Genomic DNA, 25,868 nt, shown 5'->3' with positions numbered 1-25,868 from the left:
AAGAGGAGGAAGCTGAGAGGAGGACGAGGAAGAGGAGGAAGCTGAGAGGAGGAAGAGGAGGAAGCTGAGAGGAGGACGAGGAAGAGGAGGAAGCTGAGAGGAGGAAGAGGAGGAAGCTGACTGAGAGGAGGATGAGGAGGAAGGAGGAAGCTGAGAGGAGGAAGAGGAGGAAGCTGACTGAGAGGAGGATGAGGAGGAAGGAGGAAGCTGAGAGGAGGAAGAGGAGGAAGCTGAGAGGAGGAAGCTGAGAGGAGGAACAGCAGCAGCAGCTCCGTCACCAAACAGGTCAATTTGTCGCCGTGTCCCACGTTGCCCGCAACAAGTGTCCCTGGACTCCACATTAACCCCGCGGTGGCCTGCCACCAGCCCTCTGCCCTCTCAGCTCAGCTAACACCAGAGAGACCATAGAGCTGGCCAGGGAGCCCCAGAGTGTCATTTAGAGTAATCAGTGCTCTGGGTAATTGAGCCCCTGTGAGTAGAGATGACTTAACACCATGATTACATGGCAGCAGCAGTAGTCTGACACACCCTCTGCTGTGACACGGGGCCAAATGACCTGGTGTGTACACACGCTTCAGAGCCTGGTATTACAGCTGCTGCCTCAGCACACAGATCCACTCCGAGAGAACACCCGCTGTGCTCCTGTGGCCGTGTTGTTTCTGCACGCATGGGGTTCTCCCTGTAGGTCTGAACTGTGACGGTGAACTAATTAAATGAAAAGTTTGACACACTAATACAGAAGAAAATGTATCAACACATTGGGTGCCATGCATATGCCCATCTTATGCCACTCTCTGCCAGTGCTGTAACCCTATGGAGTGGCTCACCTTCTTTGCAGGGCTATAACTTTTTAAATATTATAGCTATATTGACATTACTATGGCCCATTCAACATCGGGTATCTATCGTTCCAAATGTGGGAACGTTATATTTTTCCATTCATACATTGTCGTGTTAGTACCGTCGAGAATATAAGTATGTTTTTTAGACTGTATAGCAGTAATTCCTAGAACACGTGCTATAGGCCCCGACGCGTATTATACATTATCGATTGGCGTTTCGTTCCTATACACGCTATATTAAAAAATTCAAATGCATATGAACGCTATACATTATGCTCCATCATGCGTGAAGGAAAGAGGGGGGGGGGGGGTCGTTTATGATTCCTTGATTGTCACTAACGTCTTTCTTTAGTAAGACACCATACGTTGATCGGACAGATTGCAATGAAATAGATGGACAATCGAGCTTGAAATAACGTTGGGTTCCTCTTACCTCTGGCCGATGCGTCTGGAGAAAAATAATTCGAATTATTTGACGTCGATCTGCTAGATCCATTTTCCGTTTGTATGACGCAATAAACGCAGAAAGCATATTGATTCTTGCATCTCGAAAGCGATCCAATGCACTCAATGTGTGTATATTGATCCACGTTACAACATATGTCTGGCGGAGCCTTTTCCCCGATGCACCGAGCGCCACTTCCGGTTTAGACTAGAGTGGAGTGTAACTCGCCCGAAATCCACCAGGCGGCGGTATTGAGGCGTTGCAATATCAGACAGAGTCCAGCTGGCTCCCGGAGGCTTCCTGGATGAATTATGAATGCCAATAAAATAAATAACAAAACAGAAAAGTAGATCTACGTTTTTCGGCACTCAACGATCGGACGTCAGAAACGTATATCTACGTGAACGGCACTCAAAGTGTTAACATCTAAGACAATTTATATAAAAACTCAAAAAGATTTTTGCCCAGTACTGTTTTCTATGCACTTTAGCCAAAAATACACACACACACATATATATACACACACACACACACTAGGGCTGACCTTCGAAGCTTTTTTGGCCGTCGAAGCTTCTGGGCCCAAGATTCAATTTTAATTCGAAGCTTCGACAATAATAAAAAAAAAAATATATATATATTATTTTTGATCTCATGTTGTGGGACTTGTACAGTACTTGGTCAACTTTGTTGTTTTTAAATGTGCTCTATAAATAAAGTGGATTGGATTAATTAATTAAATTAATAATGAGTCGGGCGGCTGCTCTCCGTTACACAGCCAATGACATTACATTACATAATTATGTTGCAACCTTCGTCAAACTAAAATACTATAGAGAATTGTCAGTGCTGTAAAGTGTAAACCTTTTTAAATGGTAGACAAACGAAACCCTTGTGCTTGTTGTAGTGAACAGAGAGAGGCAGAGTTAATGTAGGACGTCTGTTGCATTGGAGGCGCAAGATTTTGCAGGTAAAAAAAAATTAATAATAAATATTTTTTTATATAATATTCTAATTTAATTTTCCCGTTCGAATCCCGTGCCCATCGAACGAAGCTTCGAAGTATTTAAGACAGCCCTAATATACACACTACTGTGAGAAAATAATAATAATTGTTATTATCAGCAATGTTATAACATCCTACTGGTAAACATAACACTGTAAAGGTGTGTGTGCATCATCTGTACTCAAAATATATATATATATATATATACTTTTTAATTGCATTAATAAACATTATGAATGACCCGAGTTGACCCCTCCAGTGAGGATCCAGGCCCCGGTGGGCACAGCAGCCTTGATGAGGCCCTGACCCCTGCGGTGTGTACCTGAGTTGACCCCTGACCCCTGTGGTGTGTACCCGAGTTGACCCCTGGTGTGTACCTGAGTTGACCCCTGACCCCTGCAGTGTGTACCTGAGTTGACCCCTGCGGTGTGTACCTGAGTTGACCCCTGACCCCTGCAGTGTGTACCTGAGTTGACCCCTGAGGTGTGTACCTGAGTTGACCCCTGACCCCTGCAGTGTGTACCCGAGTTGACCCCTGGTGTGTACCTGAGTTGACCCCTGACCCCTGCAGTGTGTACCTGAGTTGACCCCTGCGGTGTGTACCTGAGTTGACCCCCCCGGTGAGGAGCCAGGCCCCGGTGGTCACGGCGGCCTTGATGAGGCCCTTGCCCACCACCTGCTTGATGCGCGGGTGCAGCTCGAAGTTCTGGATGCCCCCGTGGACCGAGATGAGGATCTTAGGAAGCTCCATCTGCCACTCCTTCAGCATCAGGCGGAGGATGCTCTCGGGCCGCGAGGTGTGGGACAACCGCACGTACTGTACACACACACAGAGAGACACACACAGAGACAGAGACACACAGAGACACACACAGAGACAGAGACACACAATTTATTTTTAAATAAATAAATAAATATATATATATATATATATATATATATATATATATATATATATATATATATATATATATATATTAGGGATGCTCGATATTGGCTTTTTTACCGATACCGATATTCCGATATTGTCCAACTCAAATTTCCGATACCGATATATGCAGGGTTTCCCCCCAAAAAATTTCAGGTAACTAATAATTTCACTGGATGCATTCAAAAGGCTTTCTAAATGTAAGCATTATCTGTGCAAAATATGATCATTAAAAAAGTAAAAATGAACATTACATATCTTGTTGTTGAATTAAACCAACATGCATACTTTTGACAATAAATAAAATAAGAATTGGTTCTTACTTGCTTGCCTGGGTAAATAAAGGTTAAATAAATGTTTATTTAAATGTGATATTTTTTCCGATATCACATTTTACTGCCGATATCGGCCGATAATATCGGTCGGCCGATAATATCGGACATCCCTAATATATATATGTTAACCCATTCAGTGCCAACCACGAGATTAGTCGGGTTAACTCGCCATGCGCGTTGCGTGCCAAGACCCGAGAAAACTCTGGTTTTAATCGTTATTTCTTTTATTAGCGATATTTTTCGATATGACGTTATCATTGGGAATGGGTCTGAGCTCTAAAAGGGCAAATACCACCGCCTATCGTCTCCCGGATGGTATTGTACATCATTGGATTGGATTGGACGGGACTGTGCATCAGGAAAAAAACTCCGGTCCGGGGTTTCCCTTCTCAGGCAAGCAGTATCGTGTTACCACATTCACTGGCGAGGCTGGGAGAAGGGTCGATTATGTGTTTTGGACTATAACGTTGGATCAATAGACACGATCAATATTTGGAATGGCTATCAGGAATTGGATTAATCTTTTTGCAGAACATCTGATGTGAGGTAATGACTATTTTACCAGTATTGGGTTAATCAGATGTTTTTTTCTCCACCATCGGAGCGTGTGTGTGCGTAACGTTAGCGCTGACCAAGTCATGGATAATCGATTTTTCAGCCCGCCTCTCTAGCGTGCATAAGGACAGATATACTATCGATAATCAAGCGTTTATTTGAAAACTATTCATAAATCAGCCGAAAAATGACAACGTGTTTTGTGTATTCCACTAAAGAGCTATTATCACGGATTTCACTGGAATTACTAGAAATCTCCAAAACTATACTCTTATTCAAAAAGGTATAAAACGGAAATGTACCAATGACAAAACAATCCGTTTCGTACATGTTGACTGCAAGCAAGTCATTGATAAGCGACGGGTGTATTAGAGCCATAGCCATAATTTAAGATATAGCCATAGTTTAAGCGTTCAGAAATGTCCCCGTCCTCCCATTGACTTCAGTGCTGGCACGCTAGACCTAATTTGGTCATATGGGCGTGGCTCTGAATGAGTTAAGATAAGATATTCCTTTATTGATCCCCTTGGGGAAATTCTACCGTCATAGCAGCATGGGGGAGGGGGGAGGGGGGGTACAGGTATGGGCAGGGTAATAGTAGAAACGAAAGACATAAATATAGGCAATAGAATTTGATCAGAATATTAAATATGAGAAAGAAAATGTTTATAAACGGGGTGTAAACAATATAATTATCTCTTAAATATGAGAAAGTAAACAGTGTAATCAAAGTTGCAGATGAGTGTCTGTATGCCCCATCGGTTATATTATATGTTACAAATACATATGGGCAATAAAACACTTAAGACACTGACCCATTTTTCCTCCAAGAAACTGGCTTAACTCATTCAGCGCCAGTCACAATGATAGTCGGGTTAACTCGCCATCGCTTGAGCGCCAATCACGAGTATAGTCGGGTTTTAATCGTTATTTCTTTTATTAGCGATATCCATTCATTTTCATCCATCCAGCCTGATGTTATCATTGGGAATGGGTCTGAGCTCGCAAAAGGGCAAATACCGCCACCTACGCCTTCCAGCTGGTATTGCACTCCATTGGGAATGGTGTAGTTTCTTTTCTGGGACGATCCGAGCCGTGCAGGCTGGGTTTAAAAACGCAAGCGAGGTAGGCCTCAACAACGATGGCATGGAACAGTAACCCCGCCCGCCCGTCAGTGTTTGGAATGGCGATCAGATAATTGGATTATTTCTTTTGCATTACATCAGATACAAGGTAAGAACACTATATATAAATTTGATCGTTGATGATATTTATTTCTACCCCAATCGACGCTGTCTGTGTGTCTGTGTGCCGTTGGGTGCAGGAGGGGGGGGGGGGGGGGGTGCCGCGGTCCAGGGCTCTTTTCATTACAACGTGTTTAGTGTATTCCACTAAAGGGCCATTATCGCGTCTTTTCCTGGAATTACTCTGAACCACCAAAACTATACTCATATTAAAAACGGTATAAAATGGAAATGTACCGATGAAAAAACAATCCGTTTTGTACATGTTGACTGGAAGCAACTCACTGATAATCGACGGGTATATTAGACCCATAGCTATAATTTAAGATATATTTTAAGCACTCGCAAAACTCAGTCCCCCCCATTGATTAAAGCGGTGGCGTTCTAGCGCATTAAGCGATGGCGTCCAATGAGTTGGATCAAAACTAACCCAGTACAAGAACCACAGCTCAGTGGGTGCAGTGGTGTGAGGAAGGAACTACAACAACAACACATCCTCAGCAAAACAAATATTTAAAACAGCTTTATTTGTACTGAGGAGCTCGGCTCTAGATCACTTCCTATGAATCCTCTGAATACGAGGCTCTGTAGGAGTGTGTTAGGGTTACCCTGGCTCTGTAGGAGTGTGTTAGGGTTACCCTGGCTCTGCAGGAGTGTTAGGGTTACCTTGGCTCTGTAGGAGTGTGTTAGGGTTACCTTGGCTCTGTAGGAGTGTGTTAGGGTTACCCTGGCTCTGCAGGAGTGTTAGGGTTACCTTGGCTCTGTAGGAGTGTTAGGGTTACCTTGGCTCTGTAGGAGTGTGTTAGGGTTACCTTGGCTCTGTAGGAGTGTGTTAGGGTTACCCTGGCTCTGCAGGAGTGTTAGGGTTACCTTGGCTCTGTAGGAGTGTGTTAGGGTTACCTTGGCTCTGTAGGAGTGTGTTAGGGTTACCCTGGCTCTGCAGGAGTGTTAGGGTTACCTTGGCTCTGTAGGAGTGTGTTAGGGTTACCTTGGCTCTGTAGGAGTGTGTTAGGGTTACCTTGGCTCTGTAGGAGTGTGTTAGGGTTACCTTGGCTCTGTAGGAGTGTTAGGGTTACCCTGGCTCTGTAGGAGTGTGTTAGGGTTACCCTGGCTCTGTAGGAGTGTGTTAGGGTTACCCTGGCTCTGCAGGAGTGTTAGGGTTACCTTGGCTCTGTAGGAGTGTGTTAGGGTTACCCTGGCTCTGCAGGAGTGTTAGGGTTACCTTGGCTCTGTAGGAGTGTGTTAGGGTTACCCTGGCTCTGCAGGAGTGCGTTAGGGTTACCTTGGCTCTGTAGGAGTGTGTTAGGGTTACCCTGGCTCTGCAGGAGTGCGTTAGGGTTACCCTGGCTCTGCAGGAGTGCGTTAGGGTTACCCTGGCTCTGCAGGAGTGTGTTAGGGTTACCCTGGCTCTGTAGGAGTGTGTTAGGGTTACCTTGGCTCTGTAGGAGTGTGTTAGGGTTACCCTGGCTCTGTAGGAGTGTGTTAGGGTTACCCTGGCTCTGTAGGAGTGTGTTAGGGTTACCCTGGCTCTGCAGGAGTGCGTTAGGGTTACCTTGGCTCTGTAGGAGTGTGTTAGGGTTACCTTGGCTCTGTAGGAGTGTGTTAGGGTTACCCTGGCTCTGCAGGAGTGTGTTAGGGTTACCCTGGCTCTGCAGGAGTGTGTTAGGGTTACCCTGGCTCTGTAGGAGTGTGTTAGGGTTACCCTGGCTCTGCAGGAGTGCGTTAGGGTTACCTTGGCTCTGTAGGAGTGTGTTAGGGTTACCCTGGCTCTGCAGGAGTGTGTTAGGGTTACCCTGGCTCTGTAGGAGTGTGTTAGGGTTACCCTGGCTCTGTAGGAGTGTGTTAGGGTTACCCTGGCTCTGTAGGAGTGTGTTAGGGTTACCCTGGCTCTGCAGGAGTGCGTTAGGGTTACCCTGGCTCTGTAGGAGTGTGTTAGGGTTACCTTGGCTCTGTAGGAGTGTGTTAGGGTTACCTTGGCTCTGCAGGAGTGCGTTAGGGTTACCCTGGCTCTGCAGGAGTGCGTTAGGGTTACCCTGGCTCTGTAGGAGTGTGTTAGGGTTACCCTGGCTCTGCAGGAGTGTTAGGGTTACCCTGGCTCTGCAGGAGTGCGTTAGGGTTACCTTGGCTCTGTAGGAGTGTGTTAGGGTTACCCTGGCTCTGCAGGAGTGTGTTAGGGTTACCCTGGCTCTGTAGGAGTGTGTTAGGGTTACCTTGGCTCTGTAGGAGTGTGTTAGGGTTACCCTGGCTCTGCAGGAGTGTGTTAGGGTTACCCTGGCTCTGCAGGAGTGCGTTAGGGTTACCCTGGCTCTGCAGGAGTGTGTTAGGGTTACCCTGGCTCTGCAGGAGTGTGTTAGGGTTACCGTGGCTCTGTAGGAGTGCGTTAGGGTTACCCTGGCTCTGTAGGAGTGCGTTAGGGTTACCTTGGCTCTGTAGGAGTGTGTTAGGGTTACCCTGGCTCTGTAGGAGTGCGTTAGGGTTACCTTGGCTCTGTAGGAGTGTGTTAGGGTTACCCTGGCTCTGCAGGAGTGTGTTAGGGTTACCCTGGCTCTGCAGGAGTGTGTTAGGGTTACCTTGGCTCTGTAGGAGTGTGTTAGGGTTACCTTGGCTCTGTAGGAGTGTGTTAGGGTTACCCTGGCTCTGCAGGAGTGTTAGGGTTACCTTGGCTCTGTAGGAGTGTGTTAGGGTTACCTTGGCTCTGTAGGAGTGTGTTAGGGTTACCCTGGCTCTGTAGGAGTGTGTTAGGGTTACCCTGGCTCTGTAGGAGTGCGTTAGGGTTACCTTGGCTCTGTAGGAGTGTGTTAGGGTTACCTTGGCTCTGTAGGAGTGGGCGCCTCCCTGGAAGTTGACGACACCGAAGGTGTCCGTGGGGCTCTCCTCCGTGTGCTTCTCCACAGACCACTCCTCCAGCTCCGGCAGGGTCGGCTGGGCGTTCTCACCCAACTTCATCGCCAGGCTGGCCGTGAAGCCCACATGCTGCCGGACCAGGCGGCCGCAGCAGCACCTGAGGGAGGCGAGGGTCATCATCCGAGGGTCATGTTCTGGTTCTTAAGGCCATGCAAAATAAATTGTTTGGTTCCGGTTGCCAACCGACCGTGCCGATTTATGTGTGACCCAAATTTATTTTATGAGTTTGTATTAAAAAAAAAATAATAAAACATTTTAAATCTCTTTTTTACACTAACGTTTAATTAAATCTTAGTAAAAAAGTGCAGTCCATGTCAATAATGAGAATATATAAAAAGCCAGTAGTTCACAATATTTGCACAGCTCTCTGACGTCAGGATATTTAGTGACTGAGTCGTATTTAGGGGTGGCATTTTTAATACTACTACCTTTGTACATTGTACTTTTGTAGTGCCGCCTTTGTATTTTAACCTTTAGTACCGTAATTCCTCTAATAGTAACCGGGTCTCAAATACAAGCCGGGTCTCTATTAATGGCCGGGTGCGCTCTTGAGCTAAGCAATTATAAGCCGGCCTCCTAATACAAGCCGGGTTACTAATATACTGAGCTGCATACTGAACTAGTTACTTGATTTCACTTTGAAAACGTTGAAATGACCAGTGACCACCTGTAATTGCACTGTTTACTATTGCATACAGTACTTGGTTTCAATAAATGAACCCAGTACATTTTACTGGGTTCAAACTGACACAAAATGTTGATTTATTCATTATGATCCGTTTGAAAATTTGAAATATAGGCCTCCCTCTTATACAGGCCTCCTCCTAATACAAGCCTGGTACCCGCTACAGTTGAAACAAATACAAGCCGGGGTTACTATTAGAGGAATTACGGTATATGGATATTAAACATGCTGGCAGAGTACATGCATCCATGTTGTCGTGAAAAATAAAATAAAAATTCCCTATCCAAATTTGTTTTATATTTTATTTTTTTATTATTTTTTAAACAGACATATAAACAAACATGACAACACACGATAAGATATACAAGCATTAATTCACAATGCATATCCAATGAAATTACCATTTAGTCAAATGTCTTATACAGGATACCGTATACCCCTAATACCTGTTATCTAAAAACCTACATTATGCTCCAGCTCGTACCCCCCCCTCCCGGACCCCCCATTGGATAATCCAACCATTATAACTTGTTCCTAACCAGACACTACCATTATATGCTAGCTTTTATTCTCTCCACCACTTCTAACCACAATGTCATTTTGGATTCATTGAGACCCAAAATTCTTGCTGTAGATATTTCTTGATAAATCACATCGAGATATGCAAGAGTCCAGACCTTCCGGCAAATTTTTTCCGGTTGAAACCATTGTGATGCTATCAGCTTTTTAGCCACTGTGATACCGGATAAAACCAATCTCTTTAGCTGTGGAGGTACTGCATGCTCAAAGACATCATTCAGCAGTAATACAGAGGGGTGTACAGGTATATCCAGAGTTAAGAGATTTGCTAATTGCTGGGTCACTTCTTTCCAGAATATCTTAACTGGTGGGCAGTCCCAGTACATGTGCATAAATGTCCCTTCGTCCCCATTTGTACATAGGGAGCATTTGGAGTCTTGTTTAAGACCCATTTTGTTCAGTCTTATAGGAGTTAAGTATGTCCTGTGAATATAGTTAAGATTGATTTGTTGATGGTCCGGGTTCCTTGATGCAAGTCGTACATTTGCCCAGGCTTCTTGCCAGTCAAAGTCTGTCTCCAGGTCTGGTATATCCCTCCTCCAGACTGAGTCTAGATGGAGGGTTTCATACGAGGCCGTTAGTAATTGATGATAAAGATCTGATACAAAACCTCTCGATGTCTCTCTTTCATCGAAAAATGTGTGGTATCTGTGGTGTACAATTGGTATCTTTAATGGAACACCGTGAGCCTTCAAACATGCCAATAACTGTGCGTAAAAATAATATGTGGACTTGGTGAGATTACATTTTTTGCGTATTTCATTGAAACTACAAAAACCCTGTTTGTTGAAAACGTCTCCTAATGAGTGTATGCCTTGCTTTTCCCATCTAGGGAATCTTATAGGTTGTTTTCCAATCAAGAGTGCATTGTTATTGAATAACCAAAAATATTTTATAATTTTTTTTATAAATTCCCTACCTACCCATGGCCTTAACTGACAACCAACAGGAACCAAACAATTTATTTTGTTAGGCCCAATATGTTCATTCTTAATGTGTTCACCATCAGGCAATAATGTGAGGAGAGAGCATTCTGTGTTGGCTAAAGGATACACTTCAGAGGCCAGTTGCATGAACGTAGTTTTAAAAAGGAACATGCATTCCCAACATGGGAAATGCACTTAAGTCAGAAAAGAAGATAAGATACCAATTCCCTGCGTTCAGTAGAAAGCTATCCGATTGCAAGCTAGCCTATTTTTGAGTCAGAAAAGTGAACGTCAGGTTGTTATAGTCAGAACAGCTGCAAGTACAGAGTTCTGTCACCATAGAAACGCCAATCATTGCAATGGAGTCTGTGTGGAAGGGGATTTGAGTCCTTTGAGTTCTACAAGTTAATATGTCTTAACTATAATAAACATATTTGCTGAAAAAAACAACCACTCAGATTATGCATTTTAGCAGCCTGTTTCAGTCCTGTTCCCATTCTAGCAGCCTCTATACCTCTGTTTCAGTCCTGTTCCCATTCTAGCAGCCTCTATACCTCTGTTTCAGTCCTGTTCCCATTCTAGCAGCCTCTATACCTCTCTGTTTCAGCCCTGTTCCCATTCTAGCAGCCTCTATACCTCTGTTTCAGTCCTGTTCCCATTCTAGCAGCCTCTATACCTCTCCGTTTCAGTCCTGTTCTCATTCTAGCAGCCTCTATACCTCTCTGTTTCAGTCCTGTTCTCATTCTAGCAGCCTCTATACCTCTCTGTTTCAGTCCTGTTCTCATTCTAGCAGCCACTATACCCCTCTGTTTCAGTCCAGTTCTCATTCTATCAGGCTCTATACCTCTCTGTTTCAGTCCTGTTCTCATTCTAGCAGCCTCTATACCCCTCCGTTTCAGTCCTGTTCTCATTCTAGCAGCCTCTATACCTCTGTTCCGGTCCTGTTCTCATTCTAGCAGCCTCTATACCTCTCTGTTTCAGTCCTGTTCTCATTCTAGCAGCCTCTATACCTCTCTGTTTCAGTCCTGTTCTCATTCTAGCAGCCTCTATACCTCTGTTTCAGTCCTGTTCTCATTCTAGCAGCCTCTATACCTCTCTGTTTCAGTCCTGTTCTCATTCTAGCAGCCTCTATACCTCTCTGTTTCAGTCCTGTTCTCATTCTAGCAGCCTCTATACCTCTGTTTCAGTCCTGTTCTCATTCTAGCAGCGTCTATACCTCTCTGTTTCAGTCCTGTTCTCATTCTAGCAGCCTCTATACCCCTCTGTTTCAGTTCTGTTCTCATTCTAGCAGCTTCTATACCTCTCTGTTTCAGTCCTGTTCTCATTCTAGCAGCCTCTATACCTCTCTGTTTCAGTCCTGTTATCATTCTAGCAGCCTCTATACCTCTCTGTTTCAGTCCTGTTCTCATTCTAGCAGCCTCTATACCTCTCTGTTTCAGTCCTGTTCTCATTCTATCAGCCTCTATACCTCTTAGGGCTGGGCGCTAAAATGATAATGATCGCGATATATTTTAATAATCGATAATAATCTTTATTTATTTATTGTGACCTGCAACAGGGCAGCCTTAAAACCAGAGACAGTGGACAGACTTGTCTTTCTTGCAACTTAAAGTAATGGCTTTGCTTGTCTAAATGACAATACTGACCAAATTGAGATTTATTTTTCTCTTGTCCATTTATTTTGTTTGCCTTCTAATTTAAAATACAGTTTGAAACAGTCTGTACACAGTAGGCTATGTGTGCTAGCAGAGATAGTCTCGGGTCGTGAGTCATGGTGCACATGTGTGCGGTGGTTTGTCCACCAAAAAAGCGCCAAAAGATGGAAAAGAAACTAGCAGAACTGTTCAACTCCCCTGGAGCGCTTTCAAACCAGCTGCAGCCTGAGAACTGGAGTGTGAGGGGCTGTAACACTAAAGATGGAGCCTGAGAACTGGAGTGTGAGGGGCTGTAACACTAAAGATGGCGGCAACGACAAAGAATTGCTGCAAAATAAACATACATTTGTTGTTTAAATAATAATTTAAAAAAAAATTTATAAATTGTATACTAATAAAAATATAGATAATTATCGATATGAAAAATGTTATCGGGATATATCTATCTATCTATCTAGATATATGATAAACATTTTGGCCATATCGCCCAGCCCTAATACCTCTCTGGTGTTGCTCCATTAACAGTTTTCCTGTACAGTGGATTATAGGAGGTGTTGCTCCATTAAAAGCTTGGCGCTGAAACTCTGGACTACTTAAAATAGACTTCCCCCTTCCACCTGATGGACATATATCACCTGTACTACTATTATTTATTATTTATATACATATAGATTATAGAACTGCTCCACATTGATTTTAATATATCATGCTTAAGTACTGTAGTTTTAATGTAGTTGGTGTTTTTTTATATAGTGGTCTTTTTACTGTAGTTTTAACAATTTTTTTTTTTGCTTTTTATAGTGGCGAGTGTCTATGTATTGTGACTATGTTTGTCTTTCAACCACTGCACAAATGAAGTTCCGAAAGGAAAATAAAGTAATTTGAAGTTGAGAAAATTACATACTTTCTGAGAACGAAAGCCAAGACGTACGACAGACGCTGGTTGAAATGGACAATGTAGCGGCTGTCAGACGAATAAAGAACGCCACAGCCAAACCAAAACGGACCAGACCAAATAAGAGCGAAAACAGCTCTCCCCCATACACTATTGTATTGTCTTGTGAGTCTTGTTTGTCATGTGGTGGTGGTTGTCTTATTTCAAAGTGTATAATGTTTATGTAATGTTTGTGGTTTGAAAAAAGAAAAGAAAAAACGAACCAAAATAAAGTTATAAAAAAGCTCGGCGCTGAAAGAGAAATAAACTGAATCTCACCGGACCAGCTGTTGACAGATCTGACATCCTGGAAGGCATCTGCAAGAAAACCAACTCCAATATTATATTCAAATCAATCACTTTATTTGATCATTATTATTTAATTTGTTTCAAGATCCCCTCTGCATGTGTTTAACACTTTAAAATAGTTGTATATTGAATAACAATTTGTTCTGTATGGTTTTTTTTCCCCACCAGATTGTTTAATAAACTACTGAAAATGTCTTAGCAGCATCTCTACACCTTCATCCTCATTGAGATACAAGGATCTATGAAGCCCCCTTCTCCCTCACGTCTTCCTCCCTCACGTCTTCCTCCCTCACGTCTTCCTCCCTCACGTCTTCCTCCCTCACGTCTTCCTCCCTCACGTCTTCCTCCCTCACGCCTTCCTCCCTCACGTCTTCCTCCCTCACGTCTTCCTCCCTCACGTCTTCCTCCCTCACGTCTTCCTCCCTCACGTCTTCCTCCCTCACGCCTTCCTCCCTCACGTCTTCCTCCCTCACGCCTTCCTCCCTCACGCCTTCCTCCCTCACGTCTTCCTCCCTCACGTCTTCCTCCCTCACGCCTTCCTCCCTCACGTCTTCCTCCCTCACGTCTTCCTCCCTCACGTCTTCCTCCCTCACGTCTTCCTCCCGCACGCCTTCCTCCCTCACGCCTTCCTCCCTCACGTCTTCCTCCCTCACGTCTTCCTCCCTCACGCCTTCCTCCCTCACGCCTTCCTCCCTCACGTCTTCCTCCCTCACGTCTTCCTCCCTCACGCCTTCCTCCCTCACGCCTTCCTCCCTCACGTCTTCCTCCCTCACGTCTTCCTCCCTCACGTCTTCCTCCCTCACGCCTTCCTCCCTCACGCCTTCCTCCCTCACGCCTTCCTCCCTCACGCCTTCCTCCCTCACGCCTTCCTCCCTCACGCCTTCCTCCCTCACGTCTTCCTCCCTCACGTCTTCCTCCCTCACGTCTTCCTCCCTCACGTCTTCCTCGCTCACGTCTTCCTCCCTCACGTCTTCCTCCCTCACGTCTTCCTCCCTCACGTCTTCCTCCCTCACGTCTTCCTCCCTCGTCTTCCTCCCTCGTCTTCCTCCCTCACGCCTTCCTCCCTCACGTCTTCCTCCCTCACGTCTTCCTCCCTCACGTCTTCCTCCCTCACGTCTTCCTCCCTCACGTCTTCCTCCCTCACGTCTTCCTCCTTCACGTCTTCCTCCCTCATGTCTTCCTTCATGTTAGCATTTAGCATTTCCTGGATGCCAGTGTGGCCAGCTGGGCAACAGCCATGATAAGTTCCCAGGGTTAGTTGCATCACACAAGTGGCTCAGATTTCGAGGAAGTACACAGAAGATGTAAGTTCTGCACAGATAACAGTCTGTATAGTCAAGGTCATGCCTCCAAGAGGAGTTAGCTGTAGAAGAAGAAGAAGTGAGTGTCATCAGGGCCGATGTCTCCATGGCAACAAGGAAACGCAGAGCGCCATGAGGCCATTTAGGAGGTTATCCGTTGACTAGGCAGCCTGCCAGTGACTCGTCAAGTTGGCGTTTAACCAAGACACTGTTATGAAACCTGGCCAAGTGGCCTGACAGTGGTCACAGTCATGTCAAGTCAAGTAATTTATTTATAAAGCACGTTTAAAAACTCAAAAGCCAACCAAAGTGCTGTACAATCAAAGCATAAGATCAATGTCATAATATAAAATACACATACAAAAATAGAAAAAGGCACAACAGGACCAGACAGTACATTCAGAGAATAGGACAACAGTAGACCAACAAACGGATAGGGGAACACAATATAGCACACAGGGGACAGAGGAGCACAAGAAGAGATACAAGGGGGAGGGGGCAGGATAACATTGCATGGGAGTGGAGTGTGTGAGAATCAGGGTTTACTGAAGGCTAGGGAATAAAAGTGGGTTTTTAGACGGGCCTTAAATGTCTCCAGCAAGGGGGCAGATCGGATCTCCAGGGGTAGCTGGTTCCACAGTTTGGGGGCCACGGCCTTGAAGGAGCGATCGCCTCGCCTTTTTATTTTTTATATATATACTTTTTCTCCTCCTGTTTTTCTGTGTTTTTCTCCCATCCCAATTTAGTCGTTATGCTAATTCCCCCCTCCCTGGTCGTTGCTCGCATGTGCCCTCCACTGGTCGGTCTAGGGAGGGTTGATAGATACCCTCCGATACATGCAGAGTCAGCCAGCCACTTCTTTTCACCTGCCAGCGCGGACTCTCATTGGTGAGGTGTAACGTGTGGGAGGCTCACATAGAGCCATATGAAATCCGTTTTATTAATTTCCAAATTCCATTTTTTCCCAAATTCCGTTTTTTTTCTATTTCAGAATTCTGTATTTAGCTTTTTATGCTAATTTTACCATCAGAAATAGTGTCTAATAAGTGGGAATGAATAAATGTCCACAATTGAATAAGATATAACAGTCCATTTAATGTTTTTAAGTGCTGCAACTCAGAAATACAGTTCAATTTTACACAATATTTTTCAAACGCACATTTCAAGTGTAAACAATAGATACAGCTACTACGGACATTATCACAATGACAATGTCAGTAGCCTAGCTATATCTATTATATTGTGATGAAATATAGTAATGCATAATTTAGGCACCTTTAGTTTAGTTTATTTCGTTTATAAAGGATAGTGTGTACCGACAATAATTTGCATTAAACAAATGGATGGGTGCACCAGATTTAGCTAGAAGCTATCATTTCCATCTATAGTCCTATGTACTGTAACGTTACATAGCTATTTAATCACAATAGTGTTGCACGTGTTTTTGCAGGTCCAGTCCGCGGTACGTTGACAGAATTTGCAAAACACCTTATCGCCGGAGGCATAAAAGTCATTAGGATACTGCTCTGCTCTGAATTTAGGGCTTATTGTGGAATTTCTTAGCTTCTTGACGATGTTAACACTGAAGCAGCGAGACGGTAGACGCTTGGACACTGCCGTGTAGTGTGTAACACGCAGCGGTCCCCGCCTCCCTGGTCATGTTTGCTTTGCAACAAACGTTCCAACCAAAAACGAAATTTCAGTCCAGATTACGCCAAATTCTGCAATATTCCACATTTTGCAGTAGATTCCATTTTTGTTGGTCAATCCCGTGATTCCGTCCGCGATTCCGTGAACACGCATTTCATATGGCTCTACCCTCACGCCTCACCATCTCCCTTCCTCGCTGTGCAGGCGCCCTGACCGACCTGTAGGAGTCACTGTTTACAACGACCAGAATACCACCCCACCGGCTTCCCTCCCGCTGACTCTGCCAATTGAGCCAGTATGACGGCCGGCCAAGCCGGAGGCAATGCTGACAGCCGGATTCGATACCAGTGTCTCACGCGGGTGCTGCACCCGATAGTGCCTCAAATATGTCTCTATTGGCCTAGCGAGGCCTGGGACAGAGACGCAGCTCCATGGATCTGTCCTTAGTTAGTGAAGAAGAGACAAGTGGCAAATTATTGATGCAAAAGAAAACACAGAGGGATGAGTGAGTAACAGTGGCAGGAAATGACTGGTATGAACCTCTTGAAAGTATAACTACAAAACAGAGAGATGGTTAACCTGCTGGAGTCCTCCTCACGTCCAGGCCTGGGAGCTGAACCGTTTCAAACACTTTGACTTCACAAGATCAACACAGATTTGACAAAAACAAGCAGTTGCTCTGCTTTTTCTGCCTTTACATACGGATGGATGTGCATCGTAGACCGCCGTCGGTGTCTGCCCTAACTCCATGAGGAACGTTACATACAACTCTCACACTAGTGTGTTGAATACCAGCGAGTTCGTATGGAAATACCGCTAGTCGAGAAGAAAAATTATATTCATGTAGGAGAGAGAGAGAGAGAGAGAGAGAGAGAGAGAGAGAGAGAGAGAGAGAGAGAGAGAGAGAGAGAGAGAGAGAGAGAGAGAGAGAGAGAAAGAAAGTGCGAGTGAGTGAGTCTGTTGTTTTCCTATCACTGGCCCTGCCTCTCAGTTAGGGATTGTAATTACAGTCATAGACATAAACAATATGATGGTGTGGGAACTGGCTACCCTCTGGAGAGTAGTGGTTAGGCCTACCTTGACACACACACACAATTACATTGTTACCACCACCATCATCATCACCACCACCACCACCACCAAATCCAGCCAGGGGGGAAACAAGCACATACCTGTGGGGGTCTTTTGACGCTGGTAGTATGTACACACATTCCCTCTTGGTGAAAGTGCTTTCTATCCAGGGTTTCTGGGACTGTGGAGAGAAAGAGAAAACAATATACCTGATGACTCAAGCAGCTCCTGTTACATCCGCCAGATTCACTAAGACGCATTCGAATAATTGGAATAGAATAACCTCACATACAAAGCTCTAAATGGACAAGGACCCAGCTACATTGCTGCTGACTAGGGATGTCCCGATCCGATCACGTGATTTTCCGAAGATCGGGGGGAGAAAAAAAAATCTGGATTTTATTTATTTTTAAACTTTTTTTTATTCATGTTCACGTCTTAAACTCATACTGAGGCCTTAGTTTTGCTTTTAAATTGCATATCATCATTCATTTCTTTATTGTCACACAGAGCAGAAGAATTTTGCCAAAACAAACGCATTTCCTTTGATTTAATTATACATCAAATGATTTATGTCAAGGATGAGGGGCATCCACTATTAGCGCCGCCCCTGTGCCTCAAATAGATCCGCTATCAGCTCTATCTTTAATCTTTCAAAATGTTCAGTTGCTATCGCTATTAGCTCTATCTTTAATCTTTCAAAATGTTCAGTTGCTATTGCATGCACTCATCAGTGTTTCACTACGCACATGAGTGCATGCTTACCAACTGTCCGTCTGCAACACTACTATCACCAACATCTAAGAAGGGAGATCCCCCCTTGAATGGCCCTTCTAAGGTTTCTCTCCTCCACACTGCCTGTGGAGCTTTTTTCCCTATTGTTAGTTTTTAGTGAGTTTTTCCTTACATTCGCGTGGGGTATGTCTGGGAGTGCTTGCATTCTTTCATTTATTTGCATTCATCTAAAAATGTTTGGACCTTATGGTGTTCTTGTTCTGTTCTTGACTTATTGTTATGTTTTCTTCTTGACTTGTTTAAAGAAGACCTGTACGGCCCATGGGGACATTAACGTGTGTTGTCGGGCCCTATAAATAAATTTGATTTGATTTGATTTAGTTGCAGAACTTGCAGTCACCTGATTTTTACAGACGATGGCGCCATTGCTCTCATGAAGCAGCAGGTTGGAGGCAGAGTTTTTAGATTACTCCGGTTGCAATGCCTCACTTGAATGAAGTTAACTTTTCACCTGGATAACGTCAACATTCAGGGTGAATGTAATGTGAGAAATTGGGATGGGGGGAATATATATATTTTTTTATTATTATTAAAATTAAAAAAAAAATATCGGATCGGGAAAGATCGGTATCGGTAGGATTGGGAGCAAACATTTTTTATCGGGACATCCCTACTGCTGACTAATAAACTACACACCCGCCAGAACACTGCGATCATCAGATGCAGGTCTATTAGAGGTCACCAGAAAGAGTCATAAGAAGATCGGTGATGCAGCCTTTGTAAACTACGCCCCAACTGTGGAACACGTTACCCAACATTATTACATGGCGTTTTCACATTCGCCAAAATGCTTGCTTGTGATTGGTCAATAGCGCTGGTCAATAGCGCTCGTCAGATGTCCGATATTACTCGATAACAATAATGACCGCTGTGCGCAGCTGTTCGCAATCAAGGCCACTGACACACTGTTTCAGTGCAATCAGACACACCTGCCAGGCTGCCGGCGATAATAATAATCACTTTATTTGGGCTGACAGAGCCACAGAACAACTGCGTCTGCATTTGATCTCGTCTTGTCGATTTTGTAAAATGAATTAGGTATATTGTTAGTAAGTTAGCCATGTAATAAGCGGGATAATGTATAGCTATACTCTGTCATCATCGCAAAATAATTGACCTTCACTGACGTTACACCTCGCCGAGGCGGCTCGGTATTTTAAACTCTGTGTCGGTACATTATTTTGAGACAATGACCTCGTAGCTATACATTATCCCTTACATATCAGGGAAGCCAATACGTTAGACATTCTTAAAAGGCAGCTTAAAACCTCTTTACCAAAGCATTTGACTGACTTTACACTATAATACTGCACTATTTCTCTGTGATTGACATTTCTCTATGTTTTATTATTATTGCATTTCCTATGTTTTTATTCCCTTTTTATGTTTTTATTCTCTTTTATTTTATATATCTGAGGCTGGACATCCGTACTAGTCACTTACTGTTTTCCCACAGACAGGCGGGACGTTTTGGGACCGTGAGCAGGACATGTGAAAGGCTTTACAGACTTGGTGTCTTTATTATAATTTGTATTCCCTCCGTTTTATTCCATTATTATTTTATTTGTATTTCTAGGCCCCAATAGCAGAGGCTGGACATTAACCATCCAGGTGCCTTTAATTGGAGTTGAAAGGGACCCATACCTAGAACTGAGTCCTGAGAGGGAGCCTCGCCCTGAGGGAGGGAGGGAGTCTGGCCCAAGAGAGGGAGGGAGGCCCCGAGGGAGGGAGGGAGGCCCTGAGGGAGGGAGGGAGGCCCTGAGGGAGGGAGGGAGGGAGGCCCTGAGGGAGGGAGGGAGGGAGGCCCTGAGGGAGGGAGGGAGGCCCTGAGGGAGGGAGGGAGGCCCTGAGGGAGGGAGGGAGGGAGGCCCTGAGGGAGGGAGGGAGGCCCTGAGGGAGGGAGGGAGGCCCTGAGGGAGGGAGGGAGGGAGGGAGGCCCTGAGGGAGGGAGGGAGGGAGGCCCCGAGGGAGGGAGGGAGGCCCTGAGGGAGGGAGGGAGGCCCCGAGGGAGGGAGGGAGGCCCCGAGGGAGGGAGGGAGGCCCTGAGGGAGGGAGGGAGGCCCCGAGGGAGGGAGGGAGGCCCTGAGGGAGGGAGGGAGGCCCTGAGGGAGGGAGGGAGGGAGGCCCTGAGGGAGGGAGGGAGGGAGGCCCCGAGGGAGGGAGGGAGGCCCTGAGGGAGGGAGGGAGGCCCTGAGGGAGGGAGGGAGGCCCTGAGGGAGGGAGGGAGGCCCTGAGGGAGGGAGGGAGGCCCTGAGGGAGGGAGGGAGGGAGGCCCCGAGAGGGCGGTTAGATCGGTGTGCTGTTAGTCAGCTCCCGTATGGAGGGTATTGTTGTCTAATTTCTCATCAGGAGAAATTAAAGACGGCAATGTCATGTTCTGAAGTGACAACGGGTGAGTAATTACATTTCTCAATACTATCATTTTACCCTTGATATTATTTTACTTTTATTATTTGTATGCCTCACTATCCGCTGGGTGACCTTAACACTTTGGTTGCCACTTGTTAACATGGTAAAACCCTGTTGAATGCCAGCACCCACTTCAATGATAGCGTTGTGAACGTCTTAAATTATGTCTATGTGTCTAATCTGCCCGTCACTTAGCAATGACTTGTTTGCAGTCAACATTGTCGAAACGGATGTTTTTTTATATATATATATATATATATTTTTTTTATATATGTTTTTCAGGAAAATATATAGATTCCGTGATAAACTGCATTTACTGGAATATTCTGGCATACACAAAAAACTGTCATTTTTCGGCCTATTTAGGAATAGTTTTCAAATAAACGCTAGATTATCGATAGTATATGTGTACTTAAGCACGCTAGAGAAGCGATCTGAAAAATATATTCTCTCATTTCCTGATCGCACACACACACACACGGGGCACACGCTGATCTGTGAAAATAGATCCGATTACCCCAAGACTGGTAAAATAAATTGCTTACCTCAGATCAGATGTTCTCCAAAAAGATTATTCCAATTCCTGATCGCCATTCCAAATATCGATCGTGTTTATTGATTCAGCGTTGGGTACTGTAAATATGTATTCCACGTGTTTTCCGGCTCGGCGATCACTTGGGTCTCTTCAGATGCCTCGCCGGAGAAGTAAAATGAGGAGGCTGGACCCCCCCATCAGTCTAATCCAATGGGGTGCAGTTACACAGGGAGAGACGATAGGGGTTGGGGGTATTTTCCCAATGGAGCTCAGAGGGAGTCTGCAGCACTAGCGTGAGGCTCGATTGATGAAATATGATAAAATAAAAATAAAATAATTAAAAAAGATACGACAAACGCTATATAGCGTTGCTGGCATTCAACAGTCGGCATGAACTAACGACAAAACGCGTCCGTGGCACTCAAAGTGTTAATCGTGTTTTGTAACAGATTACAGAAATTCAAGAAGCCTCTTGGAACGTTAAGTTCTGAGATGTTGATTAATATATCTGCATTATTTTATCCCACTTTATGCTTTGCTCTTGCTGCTTGTTTTACACTGATTTTAGGTCTTATTTCTTACTGATGTAAAGCACTTTGAACTGCAATCCCCTGGATGAAAGGTGCTATACAAATAACGTTTTTTATTAGAATAAAACAATATACCTTATGACTCAAGCAGCTTCTATCACATCCACTAGATTAACTGAGACACATTAGAATAAAAATATATTAGAATGTATTGAATGATACCGATCACTGATAGTCTATGAGCCATATCGGCCGATACCGATTTGGTTTGATAAAATAAAAAATTTATATATAAATCTTTTTATTTTTTATATATATATTATATAATTATACTTGTAGTTGTATTATCTGCGAGACATCGCCACTACGCAACAAGTCAAAATGCTTGCTATCTGCAAACAGCTCCACTGTCTGTGTATACTCTGCTTTGGTCAAATCACATTCAGCATTGCCATGATAGCTAATTAGCCAATGTTCAGCTGCAAAAACGAATAATGTCAATTATGTTATAAGACATTGATATCAGGAGCTATCTGTAGCTAGTGTTGTCACGATACTGGAATTTCTACTTCGATACGATACCTTGAAAAGTATCGATACTTCGATACCATTTCGATACCCAAAAAAAATAAATATATATATATATATATATATTATTATTTATTTTTTTTAATTATTTTTTTTAAAAAATTTTGCTTTTGTTGCTGGTTGATTCTCCTCAGCTTCGAGTCTGGTACTATAAGAGAAGATAAATATAACACTTTTAAAACCCTTTGTTTATCTTTAGATCACACATTTAAAAATAACTGTTCATCTCACTTCAATCATTTTTATTGCAAATGCAGAACATGCAACATGGTATCTCAACATCTCAAGCAGACAGATGTAAACACTGTAATCTGTGTTGCATGTACCTCACAAACTAAACAGTTAGTAACAGTTTTTATTTAAAGATAACGAGAGCAAGCGAGAGAGAGAGAGAGGTATCGGTAGCAGGGTTTCCGTTAGAAAAAATTGTTGCCGGTCTCCGTGACCTGCAAGATTTCAATCTACCGGACAAATGAGATTAATTCCGGTCATAGTTTATTGAGCTTTAAAACAATTGATAGGCAGGCTATATAAAGAATGTCATCCTCAAGGCATGTAGATTTATAATATTATTACTTAAAACTAGGCTACTTTTGCGTATACAGTCATTAATTAATATATTCCAAATAAAATAAGTCCCTCGATACTCCGTGCTGCTGCTGACTTGAAATAAAATAGACCGCGTATGTGGGCAGTCGGTCCGACACTAAACAGCAGTCTGTTATAATCACATTTTTATGAGCTAACGAATTCCGTTATATTGGACATTTGTATTAATTATATCAAGCGAAGAACTGAGAAAGCAGAGAGACGGCAACATTATCGTGGTTTGCGTGACGACTCTCTCCACCTCGCAACGACTTATTTGCAAAGAGTATGGCGCTGCAGAGAAGCTGATTTAGCTGTTATTGGCTCTTTTCTGGGAACCGCACAGCAGCGCCCCCCACCCAACATTGGCTGAAAATGGCTGAATTGGAGTACTGCTGGAATACTGCATTGTGCTGATGTTGCTCTGGCTCTGCAGCTTCACAAAAGTTCGCACACCCAGCACTAAGCTCTCGCTGACAACGTCGTTGTCATTATTAGAAGCAACGAGGAAACAAATGTAATGATCGTTTCGTTCATCGCATAGGCAGGGCTGTACACTGCGATGATATCGTCGCGAATTGCCCCTTTAATTGGCCGTTGCGATTGGTAAATATTATCTGGGGGCGGGCTTGCGAGTAGTGCTTTCAAGCCTTGGATTCGCATTTCACTCCTAAATTATCCAAGGCGTGTGATGACGCGATGACGTCACTCACGCGAGCTGAGCAGTGAGCACTCAGCAGGTATGATCAGCGGGAACAATCGACTGAGCACTCACTCTGATAGACTGGCTGACTGTCTGATTTAGCTATGAAGAAAAGTAAAGTTAGTATTGCTTCATATTTTCGACGCGTTGTTCGACCTCCTATAGTGAGCCGAACTGAACTGAACTCAGACACACGGAGAGAGATGTGGCATCTGCTCCTCCTCCAGCCCTCTCGCACCCGTGGCTGTTGTAAACACTGGGACCTCGGTGAGCCTGCCAGCCGGCTAGCTACTGATAGCTATCAACAAATGCTCCAGTAAGTCTAGTAGTGCATGATAGCTTGCGTTAGCTTACTGTTCAAAACGAAACGTCCCATTAACCTGTTCCACCCCACGGCCACGGTACCGACCCCTTTTTGACATTATTATCATATATTAGTATTTTTATGAGTGATGCAATAATTTAACATTTTTAAAATCAAACGTTTTCAAGTATTATTATCACTACTATGTCACAAATACATGTAGAATGTAAAACGTTAGGTTGGCAATAGTTTAGCAATAGGTTAAAAGTGAGTTTATATCATTTTAAGTTTTTATTTTTCACTCGCGTTTTTGACGCTGAAGCGTAAATGGAAATGTTGAACCATGGGAATTGTAGTTTTTTTGCGGCCATTTTGAAGAGCGCCTCGCCAGCTATCTGCCAGCGTCGGAATTTCTCAAAACTACACTTCCCATGGTCCGCTATGGTCGTTCAAAGTTCGGCATTTGAATGAATCATATCAATAATTGTTATGATTCGCGATAATAAGCTACAAAAGGTAACGTTTTTGACAAATATTGAAACGCAGTCAGTTTCTCCACACTATTGTAATCATGTAGGAATAATTAGATCTGAAATTAGTTACAAAATGATTACACTGTGGGAGAAATAAAAAAGTACAGTCGATTACATTAAATATCTGTATATGTTATTATACATGCCTGGTGATACTATATCCAAATTGAACTCGGCCATTTGAAAGATACTATATGTATATATATATACATGTGCGAATTGGCTATAATAAGGTAATGTATAAGCATATATTCTATATTCTATAATAATATTTCAAATTGCATTGGTCCGGATGGGAGAATTCAGTACTGTATATACAAAACCTTCAATTTTATCATCTTCCCTTTATTAATTTCCTTAGATCTTTTGTACACATGATCTCAAGAGGGTACTGAATTAGCTCAGTGGCAGTTTTTTAAGTTTGGTCATTATTATCATGGTTTTATTCACTGTCAAAGATGAAAAGAAAAATCATAATTCATATTTTCCTTTGTTTCATCAGAATTTAAGCAAGCCTAGTAATAGACAATATTTCTGACACTGAGAATACATTCATTGAGGTCCATAGATGTTCCTAGATACCAAGAATATGCAAATAGCCCTTGTAGAAGTGGAGCAATATTCCATTTACCATAGGTATACATTTTATGCAGATTTCACCTGGGGTGGAACAGGTTTTAAACTAAATAGTTCAGATAGCTCCGTCCTGATATCAATGTCTTATAACACTGAGTCGATGCGTATTCGAGCTGAGGGCACGCTGAATATAGTCAATAGGGAGCAGCTGCAGCGCCGGAGAATCCTGGCCGTAGCTGGAGGCTACAGTATAGGGCCCAGCTGCAGCTCCGGAGAATCCTGGCCGTAGCTGGAGGCTACTCAGTACACACAGACAGTGGAGCTGGTTGCATATAGCGAGCATTTAGACTTGTTGTGTGGTGGCGATGTCTCGCAGATAATACAACTACAAGTATGATTATATAATATATATATTTTATTAAAAAAAATTATATAAAAACAATCGATATAAATAATGGTAAAATTGTTATTTAAAAATGTGCCCCTAAAAAATATTTTTTGCCCCTAAATTTCTCATTTAGGGGCAAGTGTGCCCCTAGTGAAAAATCTTAGCGTACAGCCCTGATAGGCTATTTAATTTTAGCCTATTTTAATACAATTCAAATAATCAAATTGTGCTTAGACTCAGGGAATTATTTTCACCGGACATTAAGACCGGAGAGATAAAATATGTCGGACTTCAACAGATTTTGCCGGTCAAATACCGGTAATTACCGGCTAACGGAAACGCTGATCGGTAGATAGAGAGAGAGAGAGAGAGAGAGGTAGGGGTAGATAGAGAGAGAGAGAGAGAGAGAGCGAGAGAGAGCGAGAGAGAGAGCGGTAGATGGAGAGAGACAGAGAGAGAGAGAGAGAGGCTATGCTCGGAGCATTTTAGTAATGTTACATTTTCAACAAGATTGCTGCTATTTAAACACTTGGTGGAAACGGGGTAACGTTAA

The 25,868-nt window shown here is 43.7% G+C and overlaps 1 protein-coding gene across 1 annotated transcript in view; it reads right to left on the bottom strand.

Moving 5' to 3' along the window:
• trpm7 (transient receptor potential cation channel, subfamily M, member 7) overlaps nt 1-25,868 on the bottom strand; it is a 175,455-nt gene that overhangs the window by 112,856 nt on the left and 36,731 nt on the right. The window contains 4 exon segments of the mRNA XM_084337584.1: nt 2,894-3,107; nt 8,161-8,353; nt 13,315-13,353; nt 17,468-17,547. Coding sequence (XP_084193710.1) covers nt 2,894-3,107; nt 8,161-8,353; nt 13,315-13,353; nt 17,468-17,547 — 526 coding nt within the window.

Source organism: Notolepis coatsorum (assembly GCF_963971535.1).
Source record: "Notolepis coatsorum genome assembly, chromosome: 20".
In the NCBI taxonomy this organism is placed as follows: domain Eukaryota; kingdom Metazoa; phylum Chordata; class Actinopteri; order Aulopiformes; family Paralepididae; genus Notolepis; species Notolepis coatsorum.
This window is presented reverse-complemented; position numbering and strand designations above follow the sequence as displayed.